The 26225-nt window shown below is 41.7% G+C and overlaps 2 protein-coding genes across 2 annotated transcripts; both read right to left on the bottom strand.

Annotated features, from left to right (window-relative positions):
* Nucleotides 1–3362: 3362 nt before the first annotated feature.
* LOC134461476 (gastrula zinc finger protein XlCGF7.1-like) lies at nucleotides 3363–4630 on the bottom strand. The gene is made up of 3 exons (XM_063214405.1): nucleotides 4573–4630; nucleotides 3946–4372; nucleotides 3363–3861 (listed from the first exon to the last, which is right to left on the bottom strand). Exons 1-3 carry the CDS (start codon nucleotides 4628–4630, stop codon nucleotides 3363–3365), a joined length of 984 nt encoding a protein of 327 aa, XP_063070475.1.
* A 6746-nt stretch (nucleotides 4631–11376) lies between these two features.
* LOC134461475 (uncharacterized) lies at nucleotides 11377–25534 on the bottom strand. Its single transcript, XM_063214404.1, has 5 exons — nucleotides 25356–25534; nucleotides 25095–25248; nucleotides 24052–24158; nucleotides 14162–14342; nucleotides 11377–11474 (listed from the first exon to the last, which is right to left on the bottom strand). Exons 1-5 carry the CDS (start codon nucleotides 25431–25433, stop codon nucleotides 11377–11379), a joined length of 618 nt encoding a protein of 205 aa, XP_063070474.1. The 5' UTR covers nucleotides 25434–25534.
* Nucleotides 25535–26225: the final 691 nt, after the last annotated feature.

Genomic DNA, 26225 nt, shown 5'->3' with positions numbered 1-26225 from the left:
AAACACTGGGTAAAAGACATGTGCATATCCACACAAAAGTGGCTTTGGAAAGATCATAGACAGCTGTGACAAATTGCACTTATTGTCAAACGGCTTCAGTGGGCCAGGGCACGAGTCTCAAATGTGTTTCCAAGGCCAGCTGTATCAACTAAACAGCTGATATGTGGTAATTCCCAGGTATTTTGATATACATTTAAAAGGAAAGAAAATGCTAGCCCTTGTAACTCATTGGCAGTACATCAAACTCTTTCTCTCACTTCCTGTTGATTCTAAAGCGTTTTTGCTTTCGGATGGTATCAACCATTCCATTATAGGTTAAAGAATGCAGGCACAGGAACCATTGATGCAGACATTATACAAAACCTCAAAAATCCAGATTCTGGTAGCCATAGGATCTGACTGCAGTTTCCCCCTTTTAACCAAATGCTCTGCAGTTCTCATATGCTGTTAATGAGACAGGAGCTTGGAACACCACTCCCCTCATTAGTTGACAAACAGGTCACCCATGAAGGTGTAAATGGAGGATTGTAGTGGTTTCAGGATCCAGAGGGTGATAACTGCTATAAATGTGGAAAGTAATTTGTGGCTGTAGTGTGATCAGGTCTTTCCACAGGTTGGAAATATGGATTCTCTTCACTGTATGGCTTTACCTCCTGACAACATTTCACAAAGACCTTTTTACACATCTAATATTTTTCATGGTATGCCATTATTTGTCTCCATAAGACTCCATCACCACCCTTTCCTTGCTATCTAAGGTAGTGATGGGCAGCCTGGAGTCATTAGTTACAATTCGGTGCCACATCCCAAATGACCTGGCTTTCCCTATCAATTCAATCAGTTTTTCAATCATAGACATTGTTTTGAGCAATAGGGTTCAGAGGGCATCACAATAACAACAATACATGAACAGAAATACTCATCAGGCCAGGTTGAAATACTCCAAAAGCTAATTAAGCCTGGTTGAAATATGTTCAAACTGAGGAGTAGTTCTGTATCAGTTATATAGGAATCAATTACTGGTGTCACTTTTACCTCTAATGCACTTAACTACTGCTGCTACAGCTGAGTGTTATGCTACAAACAAAATGTAATTGCCTTTGCGACAATGACAATAAACCGTCAAATCTCAAATGTTGAATCTCCAGTCACTCATTCTCTGTATCTGCTCCTCGCTCAATTTTAGGGTATGGTGCCCTTTCATAAGATTGGGCTCGACTAAAGCAGTCAGTCGCCACACACCCATGGGAGTCAAACATAATATTGTTGTCTATTCCACATGCAGTGCACAGGCTTTTCCCCTGTGCAGACTATCTGCCGATACCACAGAAGAAGCTACTACTGACTAAGCAATCCACTGATACCCATAAAGTAAACAGATTTAATGTGGAAAAACAATTAAACATGTGGGTGGAAAAATGTGTCTTTCAGTTTAAGACAGAGGCAGAGAGACAGAGCCAAAGAGACAAAGACACAGAGCTATATGTAAACAGCGGCAGCAATGAGACTCTAATCGAGCATGTTAACAATGGCAGCCATTACTATCTAATTTGGCATGATGATAACAATGGGGTCAAAGACGTGCAAAATGGCATTGTCGTTCAGTGTAACGGATACCTTCTGCTGACTGTAACGGTAAAAAAACACAATTTTTTAATTGTTTCAAGTGAATGGATGACAGCCGAGGCTTTCATGAATTCACTGGAAAAAATAATAATAAAAAAAGAGTCATGTTTTTTACAGTTACAGTCAGCAGAAGTTATCCGTTACACTGAATGACGATTCCTTTTTGGACGTCTTTGACCCAATAGACATTACACTCTACTTCGCCATGACAATATAAGGCTTGTTATCCTCAGCCATTCTAACATTGCTGAGAATTAACAGCTTTACATTAGAGATACTGATGTGACCAGGTCTACTGTTTTTAAAGATGTTTTTTTGTTTTTGTTTTAATGCTCACACATACACACTCCCTCCCAGCGGAGGGAGCACTGATACTCATGTCTAGGTTCTCAACAGGAAGTGAGATACTGACACATCACAGGAAGAGGATAAAATGGATGAGTAAACAGTTTCAAAGCCTCTTTGCACAGAATGTATGGGGAGTCTGCAGCTTAAGGCTGCAGACAAAAAGTTTGGCACAGGTTCTGTGGCTTAACTACCCGCCATGCAGTGTAACTAGCTTTATCTCATGGCCAGTCTGTAATTGGACTGGCTTAGTCTGCATTCGTTAGCGTTGAGCTAAAGATACATGTGGCACATCACCTGTGCACACGGTTTCGTGTTAAAAAGTAACTCATCACGCCGCTGAGGAATTGATGCACAACGAGTCGGATGATCAGGAGGTGTGTTTCGTGTTGACCGGGTTTACTCATCGTAACCCCACAGATTCACACGCAGGACTCCATTGTGGCAGGTAAATGGCTACTGTATTATCTCCATCCTTTTATTGGCTTAAAGCTATGTGATTAAGTGGAAAACAAACCCCTTGTGACTATTGATGTATATTGTTTAGACCTTGTACCTAGTGTTTGTCTAAAAATAGGAAATGATTGCAGTAACATATGTGAAGTGAATGTGTACTTATGTGCCCCTTTGGTTTGTTCCAGAGGCGCAGTGTTAAGGGGTGTTTGTGCCGCTTCTCTCCTCTCCCTTTTTAGTACCTCCAAGCCATTAGTGTTTTAGTTATTGTGTTGGTTTTGTGGCCAAGTCAATTTATATTCTTTTCTTGTATGTCCCTTTTTGTTTTGTGAACTCGAGGCTCTGGCCTAGTCTTGTGCCCACCATCCGCCCTTATCTCACAGCAAGGGCTTATTTTGAGGTCCAGGGGGTGAAATTCAAGAAAGATTGAGAACCACTGTTCTAAAGTTGCCCTTGATGTGTGCTGTTTTTTCCTTATAGTACATACTCTGGGTCTCTGTATTTGTAAAAGAAGATTTCCAAATCACTCCACCCATTTAGGGAATACTTTACAGAAACATTCCTTGTGCCATGAAAAAACACTTTATTAAAAAAAAATGTCATATGCACAAAACAAGCGATACATTTCTGAAGGATTCAAGTTGTAATAAAGTAATCAAGTTGTACAATGCATAGAAATAAAATTAAAATAAACGAGAAAAACAAAACTACAAAACTGTGAATACAATTTAAATATGTGTGTATGTGTGGAAAGAAGCTAGGTTATCCAACTTATTACAGAAGTGAAGTGTTTTAGGCACTGTAAGTTGTACTCAGTGAGAATGTTCTGAGGCTTCTGTACAAAGCCTTTTCGAAATGCAGCTCACTAGTAAGCCCTATCCCCAGTGAGGTGATTTTCTGCATAAACCTTTCTGTGTAAACTTTTTTCCAAATGCAGTTCACTGGTGAGGCCTTTCACCAGTATGGTATTTCTGATGCCTGTTCAAATTACGTTTATTGGGAAATCCTTTTCCACATGTAGTACACTGGTAAGGCCTTTCACCAGTATGGTATTTCTGATGGCTTTTGAGGTTACCTTTATTGGCAAATCCTTTTCCACATGTAGTACACTGGTAAGGCTTTTCACCAGTATGGGTTGTCTGGTGAGTAATGAGATTACATTTCTGTGTAAACCCTTTTCCACATGTAGTACACAGATAAGGCTTTTCACCAGTATGGGTTTTTTGATGAGTGACAAGGGCCCTTTTCTCTGCAAAGCTTTTCCCACATGTAGTACACTTGTGAGGCCTTTCACCAGTATGGTATTTCTGATGGGTGTTCAGGTTACATTTATTGGCAAATCCTTTTCCACATGTAGTACACTGGTAAGGCCTTTCACCAGTATGGGTTCTTTGATGGGCGATGAGAGAACCTTTTTGTGCAAAGCTTTTTCCACATGTAGTACACTGGTGAGGCATTTCACCAATATGGTATTTCTGATGGCGGTGGAGGTTACTTTTATTGGCTAATCTTTTTCCACATGTAGTACACTGGTAAGGCCTTTCCCCTGTATGGGTTGTCTGGTGAGTAATGAGTTTACGTTTATCAGCAAAGCTTTTCCCACATGTAGTACACTGGTAAGGCCTTTCCCCAGTATGGGTTGTCTGGTGAGTAATGAGATTACATTTCCTTGTAAACCCTTTTCCACATGTATTACAAAGGTAAGGCCTTTCGCCAGTATGGGTTCTCTGATGCCTGATGAGTTTCCATTTGTCTGCAAAGCCTTTCCCACATGTAGTACACTGGTAAGGCCTTTCCAAAATATGGACACTCTGATGGGTGATGAGATCGTTTTTCCGTGCAAAGCCTTGTCCACATGTCACACACTGGTAATGCTTTTCTTCAACATGGGTTCTCTTGTGCTTTGATACATAGTGTTTTGTTCCACAGCTCTTTTCACCCGCTTCACCTGAGGAAGAAAAACATACAAATGAGTTTTAAAGTCACAATCCACAATCGCCCAACAAAAACTTCTCCATGTACAGTGTATACACACTAAAGTTGAAAGAAAGTGATTGTTTACAATGAATCTTGTTCCAAGACATTAATCAATAGCTGGATGAATTTACATGGGGGTCAAATCATGCTATAATTTCTTTTTTCATTTGCCCAAATTATTTGGTTTGCAAGCAGTAACAACCTTAACACAGGCAATAAGGGCGTTCATGACAGCGTCTTTCCTGCGAGGTTGAAAATTTGCTAGGCAGCGAGCATGCTCAGTGTGTCCGCGTGAAGCATCCTGGTTAGAATTTGCCGTTCACGATGCAGTTGAAGGGAGTGACCTCTGCGCGGCAGTCGTGTCACATGGCGTTGAACCATCGCGGGAACAAAAGTTTTGTCAAGCTGCCACGCAGTAACAAAACCCTACTGCGCTGGGCAGAAGACCTCCTCCATGATGTGAGGAATCTGCCGTGATTGGTGTTCATAGCTCATGTGATTCATGTGTGTGTAGTTGAACGTGCTTCATTTTCTACATGCTGAAATGCATTTCATGCTCAAATGCAGCATACTCAGAGTGGTATCATCCATATGTATGGTCGCACAACCCACTTACAACAGAAAAAAAAAGAAACAAACCACCCTGTCGTCAGATGCTCCATCTTCGCCACGTTAGGAGTGTATGCCGTAGGTTACAAACGCAGTATTATTCCGCGGGCCGCCTGCTCGACGGTTAGAGTAGTGGTTGCGCGCCTGACTTCTATTCATGAGGTCCCCGGTTCGAAACTGCACCGAAACACGGGGAGGCTTTAGTTGCTGATGGTTAATGTGGAAACAGACCAGTTGCGAGAGACTTATCTTGTCTTTTATGTATGAAAGTGCACGAAACAGAGTGGCCTTTGTGGTTGGCGCGCCATGGTAAAGCTACATATTGAACACCTGGGTTCAATCCTCGCAGGATGGATTGGCGCTGTTAAGTAATTTTAAAACGGTCCTATCTGAATGACGACTTTGGTCCCAAAACACAAAATGAATAGCCTAAAGTGAGCACTAATTAACTGAATTATAACATGGAAGTGAAGCCAAATCATCACAAATTTAACTAAGAGTTGTACCATGATTCACCGAGTAGTAACCTGTGTCTCTACCTCAAGACCATCCGATTTCTCTCCGAGAGGCAGAGAGTCTCGGATTTCACAAGCATGTGCCGACATTGGTAAGCACGTCATGGAATTAGTGCCATGATGATTTAATTCCACGAGAGGGCGCCCTGGTACACCCGCTGTCAAAAAAGGTAGATCCACCCACAGACCTATAGATCCACCTTCTTTGCCGCTGTTGAAATCTCGTCGTCCTGATGTGTCCAGCTTGATTGCGACGCAGTTATCCCCTCCTTTTTATGTGCTGTCATGCCCGGCTCTGCCGGTTAGTGTTTGGGGCACTTTGGTCCTCCGACCCGCAGGTGGAGCTGGTCTGTCAAGATCAACATCTCAGAGGGCTGCTGATTGGGAGGCCTATTAAAGGCCTCCCATCAGCATACTCTCGCTCTCTCTCTCGTCCCACAGGCACATTCGTTTGGTGACCGTATGGTCACGTCAACGACGGCCGGGATTTGCACCACACTTGCACCCTTTTGGACAACACTCATTTACTGATACACTCTTTGGTTAATTCACATTACTGATGACTGATACACTTTGTAAATAAAGAAACTTTTGGTTAAAATGTACAAATCGGTGTGGTCTCCCTTAATGTTACAGCCACTAACGAGCCAGTGGTTGTGACATATGGGGGCTCATCCGATCTTTGGTAGTAACTTTAGGCTATGGTAATTCCTTCTACTGGCTATGGCAGCGTAGGAAGGTGCGTAGAGCTCTTTGTATTGAGTATTTGGCTACAAGTATTCCTTCTACTGGCTTTTGGAGCGTAGGAAGGTGAGTAGAGCTGAGTTACTAATTGTGAACTGCTGATAGTCAGTTGGGGCCTGTTATCAGTTAGTTAATTGGGGGGGCCTATACTGATTTGTGCTTTTGGGTTTTGGTTGACCGTGCAAGTGTAGGTAAGACTGAATTGTTTGTTCCAGCCATCTTGGTTTAGTTTCATTGCAGTTTGTAGCATTGCATTCAACCTCTGAGGAGCTGCTGCCTTTATCCCCATCTAGTACGGGTTCTAGGTTCCTGCTGTCACAGAGCCTGGGCGAGGGCACCGCCTTGGAGAGAAACGGCTGCTGAATCGGCTTTGTCGGGATGGTACGTCTCCACAGGTATTGGTGAGTAAATGATCCTCGTCCTCGGGCTCTGTGTGAAAATAGATTAGTCTAGTGGGGGGGAAATGTTTAGGGGGATGCTCCGAGGTTAGTTTGCTGTGTTAACATAACTGTAATGTTTTAGAGACCTGGTTGGATTGGTTGGGGAGAGAGAGAGCCTAGCTTAAGTAGAGCTAGTTTTGATTTGACTGCAGAAGTTAAGTTTTGGTTTGGTACAGTAGCCGGGTTGGTACTGACGGCCTGGATTGAGCAGGATGGAGGCTTTTGTGGAAGCACCATCTGAAAAATTGTTGTATGCCCTTAATAAGGAACAATTGTTGCAATTGGCAGAAAAGTATGGCATGGAGTTGTCATCAGCCATTAAAACTGGTAAGAAGGGAGCCTTGCGTGACTCCATTCACGAGTTTTTGTGTGAGCAGGATATTTTGCCTTCAGGAAAAGGTGGTGACTCTCGTGTGAAAGGTATGCCAGAGCAGTCAGAAAAAATGGGTGGACTGACTTTTGAGCAGCAGAGACAGCTGAAGGAACTAGAATTGGAGGATAGGGAAAAAGAGCGGCTGTTTGAACTGGAAAAGCGTAAATTGCAACAGCAAGCAGATTTGGATAAAATTAAATTGGAACGAGAATTGCAACAGCGAGCAGATGTGGAAAAAATCAAATTGGAACGGGAATTGCAACAGCGAGCAGATGTGGAAAAAATCAAATTAGAACGAGAGTTGCAACAGCAAGCAGATATGGAGAAACTTAAATTTGAAAAAGAAATGGATTTGAAAAAAGGTGAAATGGACCTAACAGTGCAGCTTGAGAAAATTAAGATTGAACAGGATCGTTTGAAACTAATGTCAGAAGGTAAGATTAGTGGAAATCTGTCCGGGTCTAGTATGGATAGCATGGTAAAGTATGTTCCAAAGTTTGACGAACGTGACCCAGACATGTTTTTCTCACTGTTTGAACAGATGGCCTCTGACAAAAAGTGGAGTGAAGAGGATAGAACGGTGCTTTTGCAAACTGTACTAGTAGGACGCGCACGGGAGGCATACTTGGCATTAACATCTGTTGATAGGCACAAGTATGCTGAGGTGAAAAAAGCGGTCTTGAAATGTTATGAACTGAATCCAGAAGCTTACAGACAACGTTTCAGAAACTGGCGTAAACGTGATAATCAGACTCATGCTGAAGTGGCAAGAGAGTTGAGTACTTATTTTAACCGGTGGCTTACTTCTGAGTCTGTCTCAACTTACGAAGACTTGCGTGATTTGTTGATTTTGGAGCAGTTTAAGAACATTGTACCAGATCGAATTGCTACCTACATTAATGAGCAAAAGGCAAAGTCAGTGGAGGAAGCGGCCTCGCTTGCTGATACTTTTGTGTTAACGCATAAACGTATGCCTTACAGCAGTCCTCCACGGTATAGGCCTAATAGCCACCAGCGTTATGATCCTGCTCGTTCTCCTCCACAGCGTTCTCCTCCTCGTTATGGTCGTAGTTCAAATCGTACCAATTATGGCAATTCCAGTAATGTTCCTAAATTTGATAATGGAAGTAGCAAATCTCGTCCAAGCCCGACGGATAAATGTCATTACTGTTTGCAGGAGGGACATTGGAAAAAGGACTGCCCGCTGTTGAAAGGCCGTAAATCTAATGCCAAGGCAGCTGGGTGTGTTTCTGTTGTGCATCCAGTTGATTTCGGCGTCTCTGATCTAACCCCGTTACCTCGTTCGGAAGTGGATTGTGAGCAATTGATTGAAGATTGCGCATCTGTGTCAGACGAGCAGACGAAATCAGTAGAGTCAGCTGCATCTGATTTCGCTCCATTCATTAGTGATGGCTGGGTGTCATTGGTTGGAGAGACACAAAAAGTTCCAGTTAAAATCTTAAGAGACACTGGGGCATCTGAGAGTTTCATTTCTGGAGCAGTTTTGCCATTTTCCACAGCATCTGACACTGGGAAGTGTGTTTTGATTAGAGGAATAGGCATGCAGTCATTTTCTGTACCGTTGCACAAAATTCACTTGAATTCAGGGTTTGTGAATGGGGAGGTGACTATTGCTGTGAGACCGTCTCTGCCTATGCAGGATATCCATGTAATCCTGGGGAACAATTTGGGTGGGTGTTTAGTTTCTCCGCCTCCAGTTGTCACACCTGTACCGCTATCTGTAGAGGAGCCAGACGCGTGTTGTCAAGAATTCCCAGAAGTGTTTACTGCTTGCGCTGTGACTAGGGCCATGTCTCGCGCGCAGGCGCAATCGTCGGATGTATCCAAATCTGTGCCTATTTTTGTTCCTGAGCTGCCTGAACCTCTGTCATGTCAAGATTTAATTGAGGCACAAAAGAATGATCAGAGCTTTGAGAAATATTTTGCCTTAGCTTCTACTGATCCAACGATGGGTTACTTCATTCAGAATGGCGTTTTGCTGCATACGTGGTTGCCAGGTGTTGATCCTGAAGTGGCAGGTCAGGTGATTCAAGTGATGGTACCTGACAAATACCGTGATTTGATTTTGAAAACAGCCCATGGAGCAGAGTCTGGGCATTTTGGAGTTAAGAAAACCTACCGACGTCTTTTGGAACATTTTTACTGGCCACGGATGAAACGCCATGTATCTAGATTTGTCAAAGCATGTCATGTTTGCCAGGTTGCGAAACAGAGTACTCCCATTAAACCTGCACCACTTCAACCCATTCCGTCTGTTGGCACACCATTTGAGCACCTCATTATTGATTGTGTAGGTCCACTACCCCCTTCGAAATCTGGTTGTGTGTACCTCTTTACCATTATGTGCCAGGCCACTCGTTATCCTGCAGCGTATGCCTTGAGAACAATTACCACAAGATCAATATTGAAGTGTTTGTCTCAATTCATTTCTGTCTTTGGCATTCCAAAGGTAATTCAGAGCGACAGAGGGTCTAACTTTACCTCCAGAACATTTGCTGCAGCGTTGAAGTCGATGCAGGTGAAGCACAATTTGAGCAGCGCTTATCACGCACAGAGTCAGGGGGCATTGGAGCGCTGGCATGCCACGTTGAAGTCTCTCTTGCGCGCTTACTGTGTTGAGATGCGGAGAGATTGGGAGGAGGCGTTGCCATGGCTCTTGTTGTCTGCGCGTGGTGTAGTTCAAGAAAGCACTGGTTTTAGTCCTAATGACCTAGTCTTTGGTCACAAAGTCCGGACCTCACTGTCTGTTTTAAATGCCAATCTGGATCTGCAGAACACTCCCGCCAGTTTCACTGAGTACGTAGATGGTTTTCGTCGTAGGCTGTTGCTTGCATGGAAAGAGGCGACAGAGCATTTGACTAAAGCTCAGGTGAAAATGAAGCTGCGTTATGACCGTAAAGCGAAGATCAGAGTTTTCAATCCGGGTGATCAAGTTTTAGCGTTGCTGCCCATTCCGGGGTCACCATTTACAGCAAAATACTCTGGTCCATTTACTGTTATGAGCCAAGTGTCAGATCTCAATTATCTACTGTCAACTCCTGATCGTAAACGATCACAGCAACTGTGTCATGTGAATTTACTCAAGCCTTACCATTCTGCAGGTTCCGAAAAGGCGGGTGGGATTGCTGCGAGTCCGGTGGGTCTAGTCGTTGGGGTTGGCGAGCCACTCAATTGGCCGGAGGTGGCAGCTTCGGATGAAGTGCGCGCACCTGATGATTCAGTATTACATGGGCGCTTGGATAATACTCAGCAGTTAAAGGAGCTAGATAGTCTCCTGGGTCATTTAAGTGGGGTACAGCGTAAACAGTTGTCGGATTTAATTTTTGAGTTTTTGCCTTTGTTTTCCGACACTCCAACCTGTACCACACTAATTGAGCATGACATTGACACACAGGGTGCCCGCCCAATACGACAAAGATTCTATCGAGTGGCTCCCGATAAGCAGAAGAGTATGGAGGACAGTGTACAGTATCTGCTTGATCATGGTCTCGCCAAGCCATCTTACTCCAGTTGGGCATCGCCATGTCTACTGGTTAAAAAGTCAGACAACACGTATAGATTCTGCACGGATTATAGGAAGGTAAATGCTGTGACAAGACCAGATTCTTTTCCATTGCCACGTATCGAGGACTGTGTGGATCAGGTTGGGAGTGCTCGTTACGTTAGCAAATTTGATTTACTTAAGGGGTACTATCAAGTGCCGTTGACGCAGAGAGCGCAGGAGATATCTGCGTTCATTACCTCTTCCGGGTTGTATTCGTATACTCGAATGAGCTTCGGCTTGCGGAATGCTCCTGCAACCTTCCAACGGCTCATGAATAGGGTCGTTGGGGGGCTGCAGGGGTGCGCGGTTTATTTGGACGACGCCGTTTGTCATTCGGACACTTGGGACGAACATCTGGCTCGCATTCGAGCGCTTTTCCAGAGGTTGGTGGCAGCAAACCTCACAGTAAATTTAGCGAAATGCGAGTTTGCGCGTGCCACAGTCGTCTATTTGGGTAAAGTAGTCGGCCAGGGGATGGTGCGGCCCGTTAACGCAAAGGTGGCAGCTATTGATAGTTTCCCTGCGCCGGCGACGAAGAAAGAACTAATGCGCTTTTTGGGTATGATCGGGTACTACCGTAATTTCTGCTGCAATTTTTCGACTGTTGTATCTCCTCTGACCAATTTGTTGAAGGGTGGCGCCAAATTCATTTGGTCGGAGGAGTGTCAGCAGGCTTTCCAGAACGCAAAGCTCTTGTTAACATCGGCTCCGGTCCTGGCTGCACCCAAACTAGATCAGCCATTCCAGCTGCAGGTGGATGCAAGCCAGGTGGGAGCAGGTGCGGTCCTCCTGCAGGCTGATGAGGGTGATGTAGCCAGGCCGGTTTGCTATTTTTCAAAAAAGTTTAACAAGCACCAATTCAATTATTCTGTTATTGAAAAGGAGGCCTTGGCGTTAATCTGGGCGCTGCAACATTTTGAAGTCTATGTGGGAGGGGGTCTTCATCCTATTGTGGTCTATTCGGACCACAACCCTCTCACTTTTCTTCAATCCTTGAAGGGGTCCACCAACCAGCGGCTGCTACGCTGGGCACTGTTTTTGCAGCCATTCCACCTACTCATTCGCCACATCCGGGGGGTGGAAAATGTTATGGCTGATGCGCTATCTCGGGCTCTGGACCAGGGGGCCTAATGACCTTCACTCGCTCCTAACCTTTTTTTTTCTGTTTTCTTTTTTTCTGTTTCCCTTAAAGTTTGCTGTCCGGGTACCAGGATTTGCTGGGTGCAGAGAAGAGCAGAGGGGAAGGAGGGTGGTGAGGGTTTGGGTCTGGTTGGTCTGGGGTGGAGGGGAGGTGCGCCAGTGGACTAGACTAGGCCTATGGCTACTGTAGCTTTTTGTTTTTTGGTTTTTGATGGTGCTTCAGAGACCCAGTTAACACGGGTCTCTGTTTTTAAGGGGGGGGATGTCATGCCCGGCTCTGCCGGTTAGTGTTTGGGGCACTTTGGTCCTCCGACCCGCAGGTGGAGCTGGTCTGTCAAGATCAACATCTCAGAGGGCTGCTGATTGGGCGGCCTATTAAAGGCCTCCCATCAGCATACTCTCGCTCTCTCTCTCGTCCCACAGGCACATTCGTTTGGTGACCGTATGGTCACGTCAACGACGGCCGGGATTTGCACCACACTTGCACCCTTTTGGACAACACTCATTTACTGATACACTCTTTGGTTAATTCACATTACTGATGACTGATACACTTTGTAAATAAAGAAACTTTTGGTTAAAATGTACAAATCGGTGTGGTCTCCCTTAATGTTACAGCCACTAACGAGCCAGTGGTTGTGACAGACCAAGCAAATCACGTTTTGATCAAATCTTTTGCTGCGTGGTTGCAAACGAGCCTAATATTCCACAAACAGCCTGCGATCTCTGGCGCATCCCAAGGGCTTTCCCTGATCCCAGGTAAAGAACCACTGGTTTAAAGGACACTCCTTCAAATGTGTGTCAATAACGTTCCCAACTTCTTGGAACCTATGACATGCGCAGCTGAATAGTTAAATAAAATAATGAGGCGAACACAGGACATTTGTATTATTATATATAATGAAGTTGAAAAAGTGAAATAAAAATCCTGAGAACATGAACTTGAATTATGAAATTAACTATCCAAATTCCAATTTTCCTCATGACACATGAAAAGGACCATACATTACCATGCATTTTCAATTTCTAGAAATAATCTGCATTTAACCACATTACACCACTCTCTATTAACCCTATCGCGCCGGATGCATCATATATGTCTCATCAAATTCAAAGCCCTCTCCACGCTGACACACAAAAAAAATCCATCTCAAAAACATCCTGCGTGTCATTTCCAAACGTCCTGCAGTACACGGAAACCGCCACAAGAGAGCAGCGGTCAACAACAAGTTGATCACAGCTCGGCGAAAAATGCAAAAATGGAGTAGAAGCGGTTTCCCTGACCGACGCTGAGATATCGTCAAATTGCAAAAGGTTTGTGTACAAATTTCCGAAATATAACTCTACATCCTTTAATTTGAACACTTGCTTTGTGCAATTAATCAAGGAAGAGTTTATATTTTTACACCGTGTTGCAGAGAGATCGTGCTAAAACTGATGAAACATATAAGCACCATCCGGCGGTGGCAGGAAGTCAGCCATCAATGCATTTGCTCCATAGGGAAACTTACAAAGCATACCACGACGATCGTTTAACAAAACACACAAGTTGTTTTACTTCAAGACAAAGATATTGCCTTAAGAAACGGGTTTTACTTGCAATTTTGAAAATGTAATGCAAAATGTTGAAATTATGATCTCGTAAAAAATGCATTGAAGTGAATGGAGAAATGGTCCAATTGTAGTAATGGACCCATATATTCAAATTACACATCAAAAATGCATAATGATCTATATCACACTCATAAATAGGTTGTTAAGCATTCGATCAGCTATGTTTTTACATAGATTTTAAAAAATTACCCAACCAGGCTGTGGGAAATGTAAAATATGGTCCTGCTAAAACAAGGATAGGCTTAAAAAAATGGCAGGATCTCACTAAATATTTAAAGATAATCCTAAAATTAAATTGTCTGACAACTTTTTTAAATTAAAAAAAAGTTGTAAATGCATTTAAAGTCATTTTTCAATGGTCATGAAATTGGAATTTCCATTCATTAAAAGCCTGATGCATCATATATGATGCATTAAATATCTCAGTGACCTTAACAAAATTTTGATTTTTTTTTTTACATTTCTTATAAGGGACCAATATTGAAGCAAATTCCCAAAAATTTGAATTTTCTCTCATTGCTTTCATGGTTCAGGTTTCACAGGGTTAAATGATGCAAAAACATACAAAACAATGTCATAAATAAAAGAATAATGTCTTTCATTNATCTTTAATTTGTCACAGAATAACTAGAAATGGACATTTTTAGCTTCAAAACATACTGTACTTTGGTCATTTTAAAACATATTCATGAAAAGATCTAATTTCCCAAAAGGCAGCATAGATTTTAGCATTAAGCATCAAGTTTTTATGTTAACGTACCTGCTGGAGCCATGTCCGCATTGTGTCCCGTCAGGGAAGAATCTGTTTCACATTTCATGTCCAAAGCTTCTTCTTTAACGTCTGATGCCTTAGTTTCATTCTCTTCCTCCTTTGGTGTGTACAAATGCTCCGGGAGGAAATCGTAAATGTCTTCTTCTTTAATCATATTCAGGGATACTGTCTGTTGTGATGGAGTTAAAGGCTGAATTGTAGAAGTGCCACTAAATTGTGTGACATGAAACTTCTCTTCTTCAACTTCAGGTGACAAACCTGGTTCTTCTTTGCAAATTGGTGTCCAAGTACAACTATCTTTCGTGTCTGTAGACAAATGGTCGGGTAGAAAGTCATAAATGTCCTCTTCCTTTATAGTCCGGGAGCCGTGGGGTTGAACCCAGATTTCTTTGATAAAGTTTTTTTTTTTGCTTTATCTGATAGATTTTAGGCAAGTCTTCAAGATTTCAGACGATGCCCGGTGATATCCCTTGAGCATTTCCAGATTTTGAGCCTTTATTGTCCCATAAATGCGAATTATGACAAAAAACTAAAGACACCTAATATTACTGTGAATAATGTTACAAAATGTACCAAATTGCTTATATTACCTGAAAAACATTCACATTGGACTGCCTTAACACTGCCCTTATTGAAACAAACCCAATATGGGGTAATAATTAACCCTTTCATAACAGCAATCCCACAAATAAGGCGAGACACTGTAGGTGAATAGGGTATTTTTTTTAACTTGCAGATATCAATATGAAACTTTATCAGATGATTACTCGTATGAATTGGAGAAAAAAATGTATTACAAGTTTTCTATATTTTATGATTAAATATGCTAATTAGGCTATTATCTAATTAAATATGCACTAATTTGCATATATTTTGATGCAATGAATCTGACTACCTGAAAATGCCAGCTTCAAAATTCCTTTTTTATTTTGTTAATATCGTACATACAAGAATATTTACTGTGGTTAATTTTGGCTATCTCCTTTTGTTATCCAGGTACAGAGAAAATACTGCTAATAACCTTAAGAAATGTGATTTCGGCCTATTTTTATGCATTTACTTATATTAATCAGGTCATGAATGACAAATCAAGAAATGCCTCAGTAAAAACATTCACAACATTGCTTAGAATAAGACTGTAAAGTATGGAACGGATTGTGCATTATGAGATCCTGCATAACATCACATCATGACAACATACATGACAACATCGCCGGTAGGTAGCCTACCACAAATAGCCAACATAAAAGAACCCCCCCCCCACCCCCCACCCCCAAAAAAAAAGAACAACACAGTGTGGGGGTAACTGGTGAGCAGTTGTTGGCTGTTCCAAAAGAAAAGTAAAGAAATGACATACATCCAGTGTATCCAGACTGGTATTGAATGATCACTTAAATCCATAAAGCCATCAAATAAGATCTGTACATGCATTTAAATTTACACAGAAAGACCTTCAAATTCTTTGTATGACCAGTGCATGTAATGAAATTGACAATAAAACCTACTTGACTTGACTATATACACTGCAACATACAGTACCGCACGCTCAGAGAGAGAGAGAGAGAGAGAGAGAGAGAGAGAGAGAGAGAGAGAGAGAGAGAGAGAGAGAGAGAGAGAGAGAGAGATCTAAACATAGGAAAACAGCTATACATTATATATACTGTTGAGTCAAAAAATTAAGTCAATCCAGTGTATCCTGACTGGTATTAAATGATCACTTAAAAGTCCATAAAGCCATCAAATAAGACATGTACATGCATTTAAATTCGCACAGAAAGACCTGTCTACACCTATACAACATACAGAGTCCTTAACACCTAAAACACCTATAGCCTACATTATATGCACACACACACACACACACACACACACACACACACACACACACACACACACACACACACACAGTAAAGCTCACACAACATTGGTTCGGCAGCATCCCAGCCGAAAATGGTGCAAGGCACACTGTTTACAGCACAGCTACATTTCTTAGAATTGCAGGGGCTTTTACTCTTGCAACCACATCTGATCATCTGTAAAATGTAGTCTGGTGCCACTTTGACATTTTCTGGAACACTTATTGGTATCAGTGCTTTGTTGCATGGGTCTTTCTTCCATCCAAATGCTTCAGGAGATAGTTCAGGTGGAGTGTGAACCAATGTCCTCCACAATATTGCTTGAAAATGAGCCCTTTTCACATTCTCAAGAAATGCCTATGTTGTTGGTGGAAGAGCAGCCAGGTTAGGTGAAGATAAATGACCTTTCCCATTCTTTTTTCCCCATACCACCAACCTTGTATGTGACATGCTGATACTGTCTGGAATGCCATAACATGCCGACACAAAGTTAGTGGCCGCACTGGGAAGTTGTTGGAATGGTGCCAGCACATTACCAATTGATGTCAAGTGATATCCAGCTTTTAGGGTCTTGATAACAAAGCCTTTAAGGTATGGGCTGGTAAAAGGTCAATTACAATGTCATTTTGTGGATTTACATTTTTAATTTATCTCTTTCCATGTTAATACGACCACCACTGAAATGATGTACTTTGTAGGCAAACAAATAATCAGCCAAAAATTATGTAATTATTACTTACAATTTTTATTTTGTGTTACAACAGCACAGGAAGAGTAAATAGCAATGTATGAAATGGTGAAATTCTGTGTTGAATTAGTAATCCTTTCTGGGTATGTCTGAGCTGACACCACCAATATTCGCCTAAATGTTACATATTTCTGCTTCACAAACAGCTAGTTATGTAATTGTCTAAAATTTATTTGTTACGAGGACACTTTCTCCACTTTGATGTGGCAGGCCTACCACCCAGAATGCTCTATGGTTAATCATAGTGCAGTTATGAAGCTGTCAAAAGCTTGCGGGCTATGGCTGCAGCGAAATCAACATGAAAGGGTTAATAGCTGAAATTGGCACATCACCCACTCTTATCCTGATGGGTAAGTGTTGGACAACTACAAACAGCAAAACCAAACAACCCACTATGAGATATAAAGCCACGTTTGGCGAAATGTTGGCCTTTGTGTCTCCGACTTGGAAAATCAAGCTTTTTGGGTGAATGCCCCGCCCCCAAACATGCATGACCCCACCCCCACTGATGTCCATACCTCACCACCTGTTCTTATACACATCCTACCATGTAAACAAACACAAAATAAGTATGGTATAGGGTAATTGGTCAGCATAACATGAATTGGGAGCCAAACACTGTTGTAATCTATGGCTGCAGCACATCAAGCATAAAAGGCTCAATATCTGAAAATGCTCAAGGGTTATCACCGGGCATCGTCTGGAATCTTAATAGGTACACCTTAAGCAACCACAAACTGCAAAGAAAAAAACTTTATCAGACGAAACTGGGTTCGGCTGATATTTGGCTTTTGGCTGCCGGACTATTATGGCAGTCTTATTCATTGTGAGTTGTGATGAGCGTCTATGGAGATTCTCAGTCATTCAGGTTCTGGTGGCCATAGGATAGTACTGTTTGCAGATTCCCCCTTTTAACCAAGTCTTCTGCAGTTCTGATCTAATGTTAAGGAGACAGGAGCTTTATCCATGGGCCACTCCTGTAGAGATGGAGCTGTAGACCACTCCCCTCATCAGTTGACAAACAGGTCACCCATCAAGGTGTAAATGGGAGGATCGTTGTGGTTTCAGGATCCAGAGGGTGATAACAGCTATGAATGTGAAAGGTCATTTGCATTCCACTGAGGGTGCTGCTATCTAGTGTGAATGACTGTAAAACTCCTCAAGGGGTGAGGTTTCGTTTGTGACCAAGGTCATGCTTCGAGCTGAAAAGGTTTTTGTGCATTAATATTTTATTTAGAGGTTGCGTTTTGGGTAACCAAAAGGTCCCTTTCGGAGTTTCAAAAAAGACACTTGGTAGAATGCATGTGCATATCCACACAAAAAGTGGCGTGGGAAAGATCATAGACAGCTGTGACAAGATGAAACCTTTGACAAACAGCTTCAGTGGGCCAGGGCATGAGTCTCAAATGTGTTTCCAAGGCCAGATATATCAATTTATCAATGTGTAGCATCTGAAAATGTGGTAATTTCCAGGGATTATAAGAAAATCATGTTCTGTCAATGGGTTACAGGGGATAGAACATCACAAACTAGTTCACTTTCCCTTGATTATACAGAGTCTTTGCTTTCAGATGTTCTCAGCCATTCCATTACGGGTCAAAATATGCGGGCACAGGAACATTTTCAGCAGACGTTATACAAAACCTAAAAAATCTGAGTTCTAGTAGCCAGATTTAACCAAATCTGCAGTTCTGATCTAATGTTAAGGAGACCTGAGGTTTATTCCTGGGTTACTAGAGATGCTACACCACTCCCCTGATTAGTTGACCAACAGATCACCCATGAAGGACCATTGTGGTTTCAGGATCCAGAGGGTGATAACAGCTATAAAAGTGGAAAGTAATTTGAATTCCACTAAGGGTGCTGCTATCCAGTGTGAGTGACAGTAAAACTCCTTAACCCATTTTAGCTTGAAACACATATACACTGTATTTTGTCTCTTTTTAAGATTTTAGATTTTAAGTTTTTTTATTAATAATGTGGGAATGGAAGAACTGAATGAACATATTCTAATCCACAATGAGGGTCTTCGCTTTGGTTTTAGGATCCAGAGGGTGATAACAGCTATAAATGTGGAAAGTAATTTGAATTCCAATAAGGGTGCTGCTATCCCGCCTGAGTGGTTTGTAACTGTTATAGTTGTGGCTGTAGTGTGATCATTCCTTTCCACAAGTTGGAAATATGGAATATTTTTACTGTATGGATTTACCTCCTGACAACATTTCACAAAGACCCTTTTACACATCTAATATTTTTAATGATGTGCCATTATTTGTCTCCATAAGACTCCATCACCACCCTTTCCTTGCTATCTAAGGTAGTGATGGGCAGCCTGGAGTCATTAGTCACAATTCGTTGCCACATCCCAAATGACCTGGTTTTCCCTGTCCAATCCAATCAGTTTGTCAATCATCACATTGTTTAGAGCAGGCGTCAACAACATTGTGCCTGCGGGGGCCAGGTAGCCCTCCAGGAGCTTCTGAGGTGCCCACCAAGGATGTTAATAAACAGTGACGACTACCAGATTTTAGTCACAGTTAATGTTTTTCTTGATTTAAATATGAAATTATTTATTCTTTATAACCTATAAGTAAATTATCATTCAATAATAGTGTGATTTGAGAATGATGCCAAGACATCAGTATAACTCGGGTAGCCCTCGGTAGCCCACGGATAGCCCTTGGTAGCCCTCAGACCCAGAAAGGTTGGGGACCCCTGGTTTAGAGGAATAGGACTGAGCAATGCACAGGTGGCATCACTATAACAACAATACATGAACAGAAATACTACAAAAGCTCATCAGGCCAGGTTGAAATACTCCAAAAGCTAATTAATCCTGGTTGACATATGTGTATAGTGAGGAGTAGTTCCGTATCAGTTATATAGGAATCAATTACTGGTGTCACGTTTACCTCTAATGCACTTAACTACTGCTGCTACAGCTGAGTGTTACGCTACAAACACAATTTAATTGCCTTTGCGACAATGACAATAAACTCTCAAATGTCTAATGTTGAATCTCCAGTCACTCATTCTCTGTATCTGCTCCTCGCTCAATTTTAGGGTATGGTGCCCTTTCATAAGATTGGGCTCGACCAAAGCAGTCAGTCGCCACACACCCATGGGAGTCAAACATATGGTTGTCTATTCCACATGCAGTGCACAGGCTTTTCCCCTGTGCAGACTATCTGCCGATACCACAGAAGAAACTACTACTGACTAAGCAATCTACTGATACACATAAATTAAACAGATATAATGTGGAAAAACAATTAAAAATGTGGGTGGAAAAATGTGTCTTTCAGTTTAAGACAGAGACGGAGAGACAGAGCCAGAGAGACAAAGACAAATAGCTATATGTAAGCAGTGGCAGCAATTAGACTCTAATCGGGCATGTTAACAATGTGAGCTATTACGTTTTAATTTGCCATGATAATAACAATGGCAGCCATTACACTCTAATACACCATGAGAATAAAGGCTTGTTATCCTCAGCCATTCTAACATTGCTAAGCATTAACACTAGAACTACCAGGATTTTTCTGCCTACTTAGAAGTACCAGAGTGGGGTCATTTGACCCGGTGTCCTGTCTATATGAGCGACCCGTCGAGATGTGATTCTCTTCGCTACTGAGCATGCGCACGCATGCGCACACCCTCGCGGTGGTTTTCGCGGGTGATTGCCCATCGAATTGTGAGACCGCAAGTTACGATAGGATCCCCTGAGACTGTCAACTTTAGTGACTCAAACTGTAGCCTATGTCCTCCTGAGGTTACCACCAGTCATCCATAGTCTAGTTAGCTAGCCTGTCATGGACTGAAAGTTACGATATATCCCCTGGGGGGAAAACGGGAAATAGCGTGGATCATCCAGCAGATCATTGAAAAATCTGCGAATAGCGTGGCTTCGAACATTTGCTACTTTGTTGCCTAACCGCAATCGCTCACACTCTCAGCCTCGAACATTGTAACATCGATCAGAAAAGACTATTTATGTAGAGGAGGCGTTCTCATTGTAAAATGGGAAAAAATCGCCACCTCTGATTGAGCTGTCAAAATGCTCCCTCCACCCTTTTCACTCACAAATTTGAATAGACTGCATTGTAAAATGCCTGAACATGGTAGGCCTAATGCACTGGTGGGGATGTTGTGAAATTATAATTCCGGTCATTAAAAGACAGACATCTGCCGAAACAAAGCCACAATACGCTACCTGCTATCTGGGAATATCTAAACAGCGCTTGTTTATCCCCATAGCTCATGATTTCATTTGCCTTGCGAGCCCACGTCGCATTGACACCAAACCAACAGCAAATGGCTGCATTAAACAACCCGTAGCCAGGCCCTGATCCCAAACACTTTCTCCAGTATTTGCGCAAACTCAACTCAGTCTCTTTCATATGGCACGTTTCTTAACTTTCAAACGAGAGGCTCACGGTGTTTTAGTGGTCAGCAGCCGCACGTTCTTATTAAACTCCGCACGAACGATTGCACACCCCTGTCCGTGAAATAAACAAAGTAATGGTTATTAAAACAGTCCTACGTGGACCGATTGAAACGCCTTCCGCGGAAAATCAAGGTCGCTCATTTAGATGAGGCATCGCAAATCGACAGAACACCACTATCGAATAGGGTGACCGGTCGCTCATCTCGACGAGGCAACACATCTCGACAGAACACCGGCGGCTTTAACCGAATACACTAATCACTCATTTTGTTATGGTAATGAGGCTGTTTGGGGCCGTGTGTGGGGTGAGGGGGACAGAGGACAGACAGCTTCTTCCCAAGGGCTGTCAGCCTCCAAAATCACCACAGGTAAATACCAACTTGCATGAAGATATCAGCAGCAAAGACAGATAGCACAGTTTGGCGGACAGTGTGTTACAGTTTTTCTCCATTGGTTTGGCTAATTTCTTGAAACTGAGATGTCATTCTCAAAACATGGACAAATCCCAAAACCAATTTGCAGTTCCTCACAACAGAATGGCATTTATCATTACTTTCATCAAATTTCAAATGCTTTTGTACATGTCTCAATTATTTAGTACATCTTTGCAAATGGCTATGTACAAGTATCCTACAGTTAACACAATCAGCTTACATTTAGTACAATTTTCAAATGAATGTACCTTGCTGATCTATCCCAATTAGTTGATTCTCAGTGTAATGGTTGTCTTTTTTTCTTCATATTTCTTCATATAAGTCATAATATGCAGAATAGTCTGCTCAATTTTCAAGATAGTGTTAGGGAATTGGGATAAAACATTTTGGAACGTTTTGGAAGATGTCATATAAAAATTATGATAATCAGGTTAGTATATAACAGGTAACATCATTTTTGCCCAACAAATGAGGAGAGTTCCACATTGCAGGTGACTAATCTATTTGATCAATCCAATCCAGAAACGAATCGCTATGAAACAAATATACAGAGTATCAGTTGATAGGAATACTGGCAGAGCTGTAGCACCAGTATGTGCAGGTAAGTCAATTATTCATTGTTTATCATTTTGTAACGTATAAGTAGCCAACACTGTGCAGACTGGGTTTCCAATTCTGATGGTGTCAGTATCTTCCTCTTTACATTTGGAATCCAGCTTTACAATACAGTGTATGACCAAAGCATTTTGCCGAACAGGAACATAACATAATCAACATTATGTGCCTGTTCTCTTTGTTTCAAAAACTACCCCAACTACCCCTCTGTGACTCAAGTGACAGCTGTGAGCTGCTAACAGCCACATTTCCACAACAAAAGGAGTGTCCGCAGGGGGTCCAAAGGGTCAAATGACCCTCTTGTGGGTCTTTTAGGTAAAACGGTCAATTGACCCCTCCGTGGTAGTTCTTGTGTTAATAGCTTCACATTAGCAATACTAATTATTAGTGCAATGTGGTAATAGTTCGTAATAGCAATAGAGTTCCTCAACAAGGGGGTGTTGGGCAGCCATAGGGGGGCATTAAGAAGGACACAGTAGAGGGTGCAGTGCTTAGTTTCCATTGGGCGACATTAGTCAATTTTATTTTTTGATACTATTACTGACATTGGCAGGCTTATTAGGGGTGCGTTGCAGGGGTTAAGTTGAGGTCCAGGGGGTGAAACTCAAGAAAGTTTGAGAACCACTGTTCTAAAGTCGCCCTTGATGTGTGCTGTTTTTTCCTTAGAGTACATACTCTGGGTCTCTGTATTTGGAAAATAATTCAGTGATTTCCAAATCACTTCACCCATTTAGGGAATAATCTACAGAAATACTCATTGCTCCATGAAAAAAACACTTTATTTAAGAAATAGTTATATACACAAAATAACTGAAGGATTTGCAACTGTTGTAATAATGTAATCAACTTGTACAATGCAAAGGAATAAAATCATAATATGAATGAGGAAAAGCAACACTTGAAAACTGTGAATAAAGTTTCTATTTCTATTTTAAGAGAGGCTGGGTTATCTAACGGTTTTAGGCAGTGTTAATTGCAGTCAATGTGAATGTTCTGATGCCTGTTGAGATCACCTTTCTGTACAAAGCCTTTTCCAAATGTAGCTCACTGGTAAGCCCTTTCCCCAGTATGGGTTCTCTGGTGAATAACAAGGGGATTTTCTGTGTAAACCTTTTCCCACATGTAGTACAATGTTAAGGATTTTCACCAGTATGGTATTTCTGATGCCTGTTCAAATTACTTTTATTGGGAAATCCTTTTCCACATGTAGTACACTGGTAAGGCCTTTCCCCCGTATGGGTTGTCTGATGAAAAATGAGATTGCATTTCTGTGTGAACCCTTTTCCACATGTAGTACACTGGTAAGGCTTTTCACCAGTATGGGTTTTCTGATGGGTGTTCAGGTTACCTTTATTGGCAAATCCTTTTCCACATGTAGTACACTGGTAAGGCCTTTCCCCAGTATGGGTTGTCTGATGCCTGATGAGATGATATTTGTGTGTAAAGCCTTTCCCACATGTAGTACACTGATGAGGCCTTTCCCCTGTATGGGTTGTCTGATGAGTATTGAGATTACTTTTCTGTGTAAACCCTTTTCCACATGTAGTACACTGGTAAGGCCTTTCTCCAGTGTGGGATGTCTGATGAGTATTGAGATTACTTTTCTGTGTAAACCCTTTTCCACATGTAGTACACTGATAAGGCTTTTCACCAGTATGGATTTTTTGATGAGTGATGAGGTGCTTATTCTCTACAAAGCTCTTCCCACATGTAGTACACTTGTGAGGCCTTTCACCAGTATGGTATTTCTGATGGGTGATGATATAATTTTTCCGTACAAAGCCATTTCCACATGTAACATGCTGGTAATGCTCCTCTGCTGTATGGGTTCTCTTGTGCTTTGATGATAAGTCTTTTGTTTCACAGTTCTTTTCACCCGTGGTACCTGAGGAAGAAAAACAAATAAATGAGTTTTAAATTCACAATCCACAAACCAACCAACCCAAACTTCTCCATCTACAGTGTATGCACACTAAAGATGAAAGAAAGTGATTATTTACAATGCATTTTTTTCAAAGACATTAATCAATAGCTGGATGAATTTACATGGGGGTCAAATCATGCTATAATTTGTTTTTCATTTGCCCAAATTATTTGGTTTTCCAGCAGTAACAACCTCAACAGAGGCAATATTCCACAAACAGCCTGCGATCTCTGGCGCATCCCAAGGGCTTTCCCTGATCCCAGGTAAAGAACCACTGGTTTAAAGGACACTCCTTCAAATGTATGTCAATAACGTTCCCAACTTCTTGGAACCTATGACATGCTCAGCTCAAGACTTAAATAAAATAATGAGGCGAACACAACACATGTGTATTATGATATATAATGAAGTTGAAAAAGTGAAATAAAATTCCTGAGGACATGAACTGGAATTATGAAATTAACTATCAAATTCCAATTTTTCATCATGACACATGAAAAGTACCATACATTACCATACATTTTCAATTTCTAGAAATAATCTGCATTTAACCACATTACACCACTCTCTAGTAAATGATGCAAAAACATACAAAACAATGTAATAAATAAAAGAATGTCTGTCCACTCAGATTCCCTTTTTGTTCTTTAATTTGCCAAGCTTGCGGTCAACTGACCATCCTCAGGGAGCTTGGTAAAGTAAAGATCACAAAGATGATCTACGTTGGCAGACATTTATCTTTCATTATTGACAGAATAACTAGAAATGGACATTTTTAGCTTCAAAACATACTGTACTTTGGTCATTTTAAAACATATTCATGAAAAGATCTAATTTGACAAAAAGGCAGCTTAGATGTTAGCATTAAGCATCTAGTTTTTTTGTTGTGAAACGTACCTGCTGGAGCCATGTCCGCATTGTGTCCCGTCAGGGAAGAATCTGTTTCACATTTCATGTCCAGAGCTTCTGATGTCTCAGTTTCATTCTCTTCCTCCTTTGGTCTGTACAAATACTCCGGGAGGAAATCATAAATGTCTTCTTCTTTAACCACCTTCAAGGATACGGATTGATGTGAAGGAGTTAAAGGCTGAATTGTAGAAGTGCCACTAAATTGCATGACATGAAACTTCTCTTCTCTTTCAACTTCAGGTGACGAACCTGGTTCTTCTTTGCAAATTGGTGTCCAAGTACAACTATATTTCGTGTCAGTAGACAAATGGTCGGGTAGAAAGTCATAAATGTCCTCTTCCTTCATGGCAGTCTTGTTCATTGCGAGTTGTAATCAGGGTCTATGGAGATTCTCAGTCATTCAGGTTCTGGTGGCCATAGTATAGTACTGTTTGCAGATCCCCCTTTTAACCAAGTGTTCTGCTGTTCTGATCTAATGTTAAGGAGACAGGAGCTTTATGGGCCACCACTGTAGAGATGGAGCTGTAGACCACTCCCCTCATTAGTTGACAAAAAGGTCAACCATCAAGGTGTAAATGGGAGGATCGTTATGGTTTCAGGATCCAGAGGGTGATAACAGCTATAGATGTGAAACGTCATTTGAATTTCACTAATGGTGCTGCTATCCAGTGTGAGTGATTGTACAACTCCTAAAGGGGTAAGCTTTCGTTTGTGACCAAGATCATGCTTCCAGCTGAAAAGGTTCTTGTGCAGTACTATTTTATTTGGAGGTTGTGTTTTGGGTAACCAAAAGGTCCCTTTCGGAGTCTCAAAAAAGACACTTTACAAAATGCATGTGCATATCCACACAAAAAGTGGATTTGGAAAGGTCAAAGACAGCTGTGTCAAACGGCTTCAGTGGGCCAGGGCATGAGTCTCAAATGTGTTTCCAAGGTGTGTTTCCATGTTGATGACCACGTATAAGGAAAGAAAATGCTAGCCTTTGTAACTCATTGACAGTACATCAAACTCTTTAGAATCAACAGGAAGAGAGAGAAAGAGTTTTTGCTTTCGGATGGTATCAGTCATTCCATTATAGACTAAAGAATGCAGGCACAGGAACCATTGAAGCAGACGTTA

The sequence above is a fragment of the Engraulis encrasicolus genome, chromosome 13 (assembly GCF_034702125.1).
Source record: "Engraulis encrasicolus isolate BLACKSEA-1 chromosome 13, IST_EnEncr_1.0, whole genome shotgun sequence".
NCBI classification, from domain to species: Eukaryota; Metazoa; Chordata; class Actinopteri; order Clupeiformes; family Engraulidae; genus Engraulis; species Engraulis encrasicolus.
The sequence above is the reverse complement of the archived record's forward strand: the minus strand, read 5'-3'. Positions and strand labels throughout refer to the sequence as shown.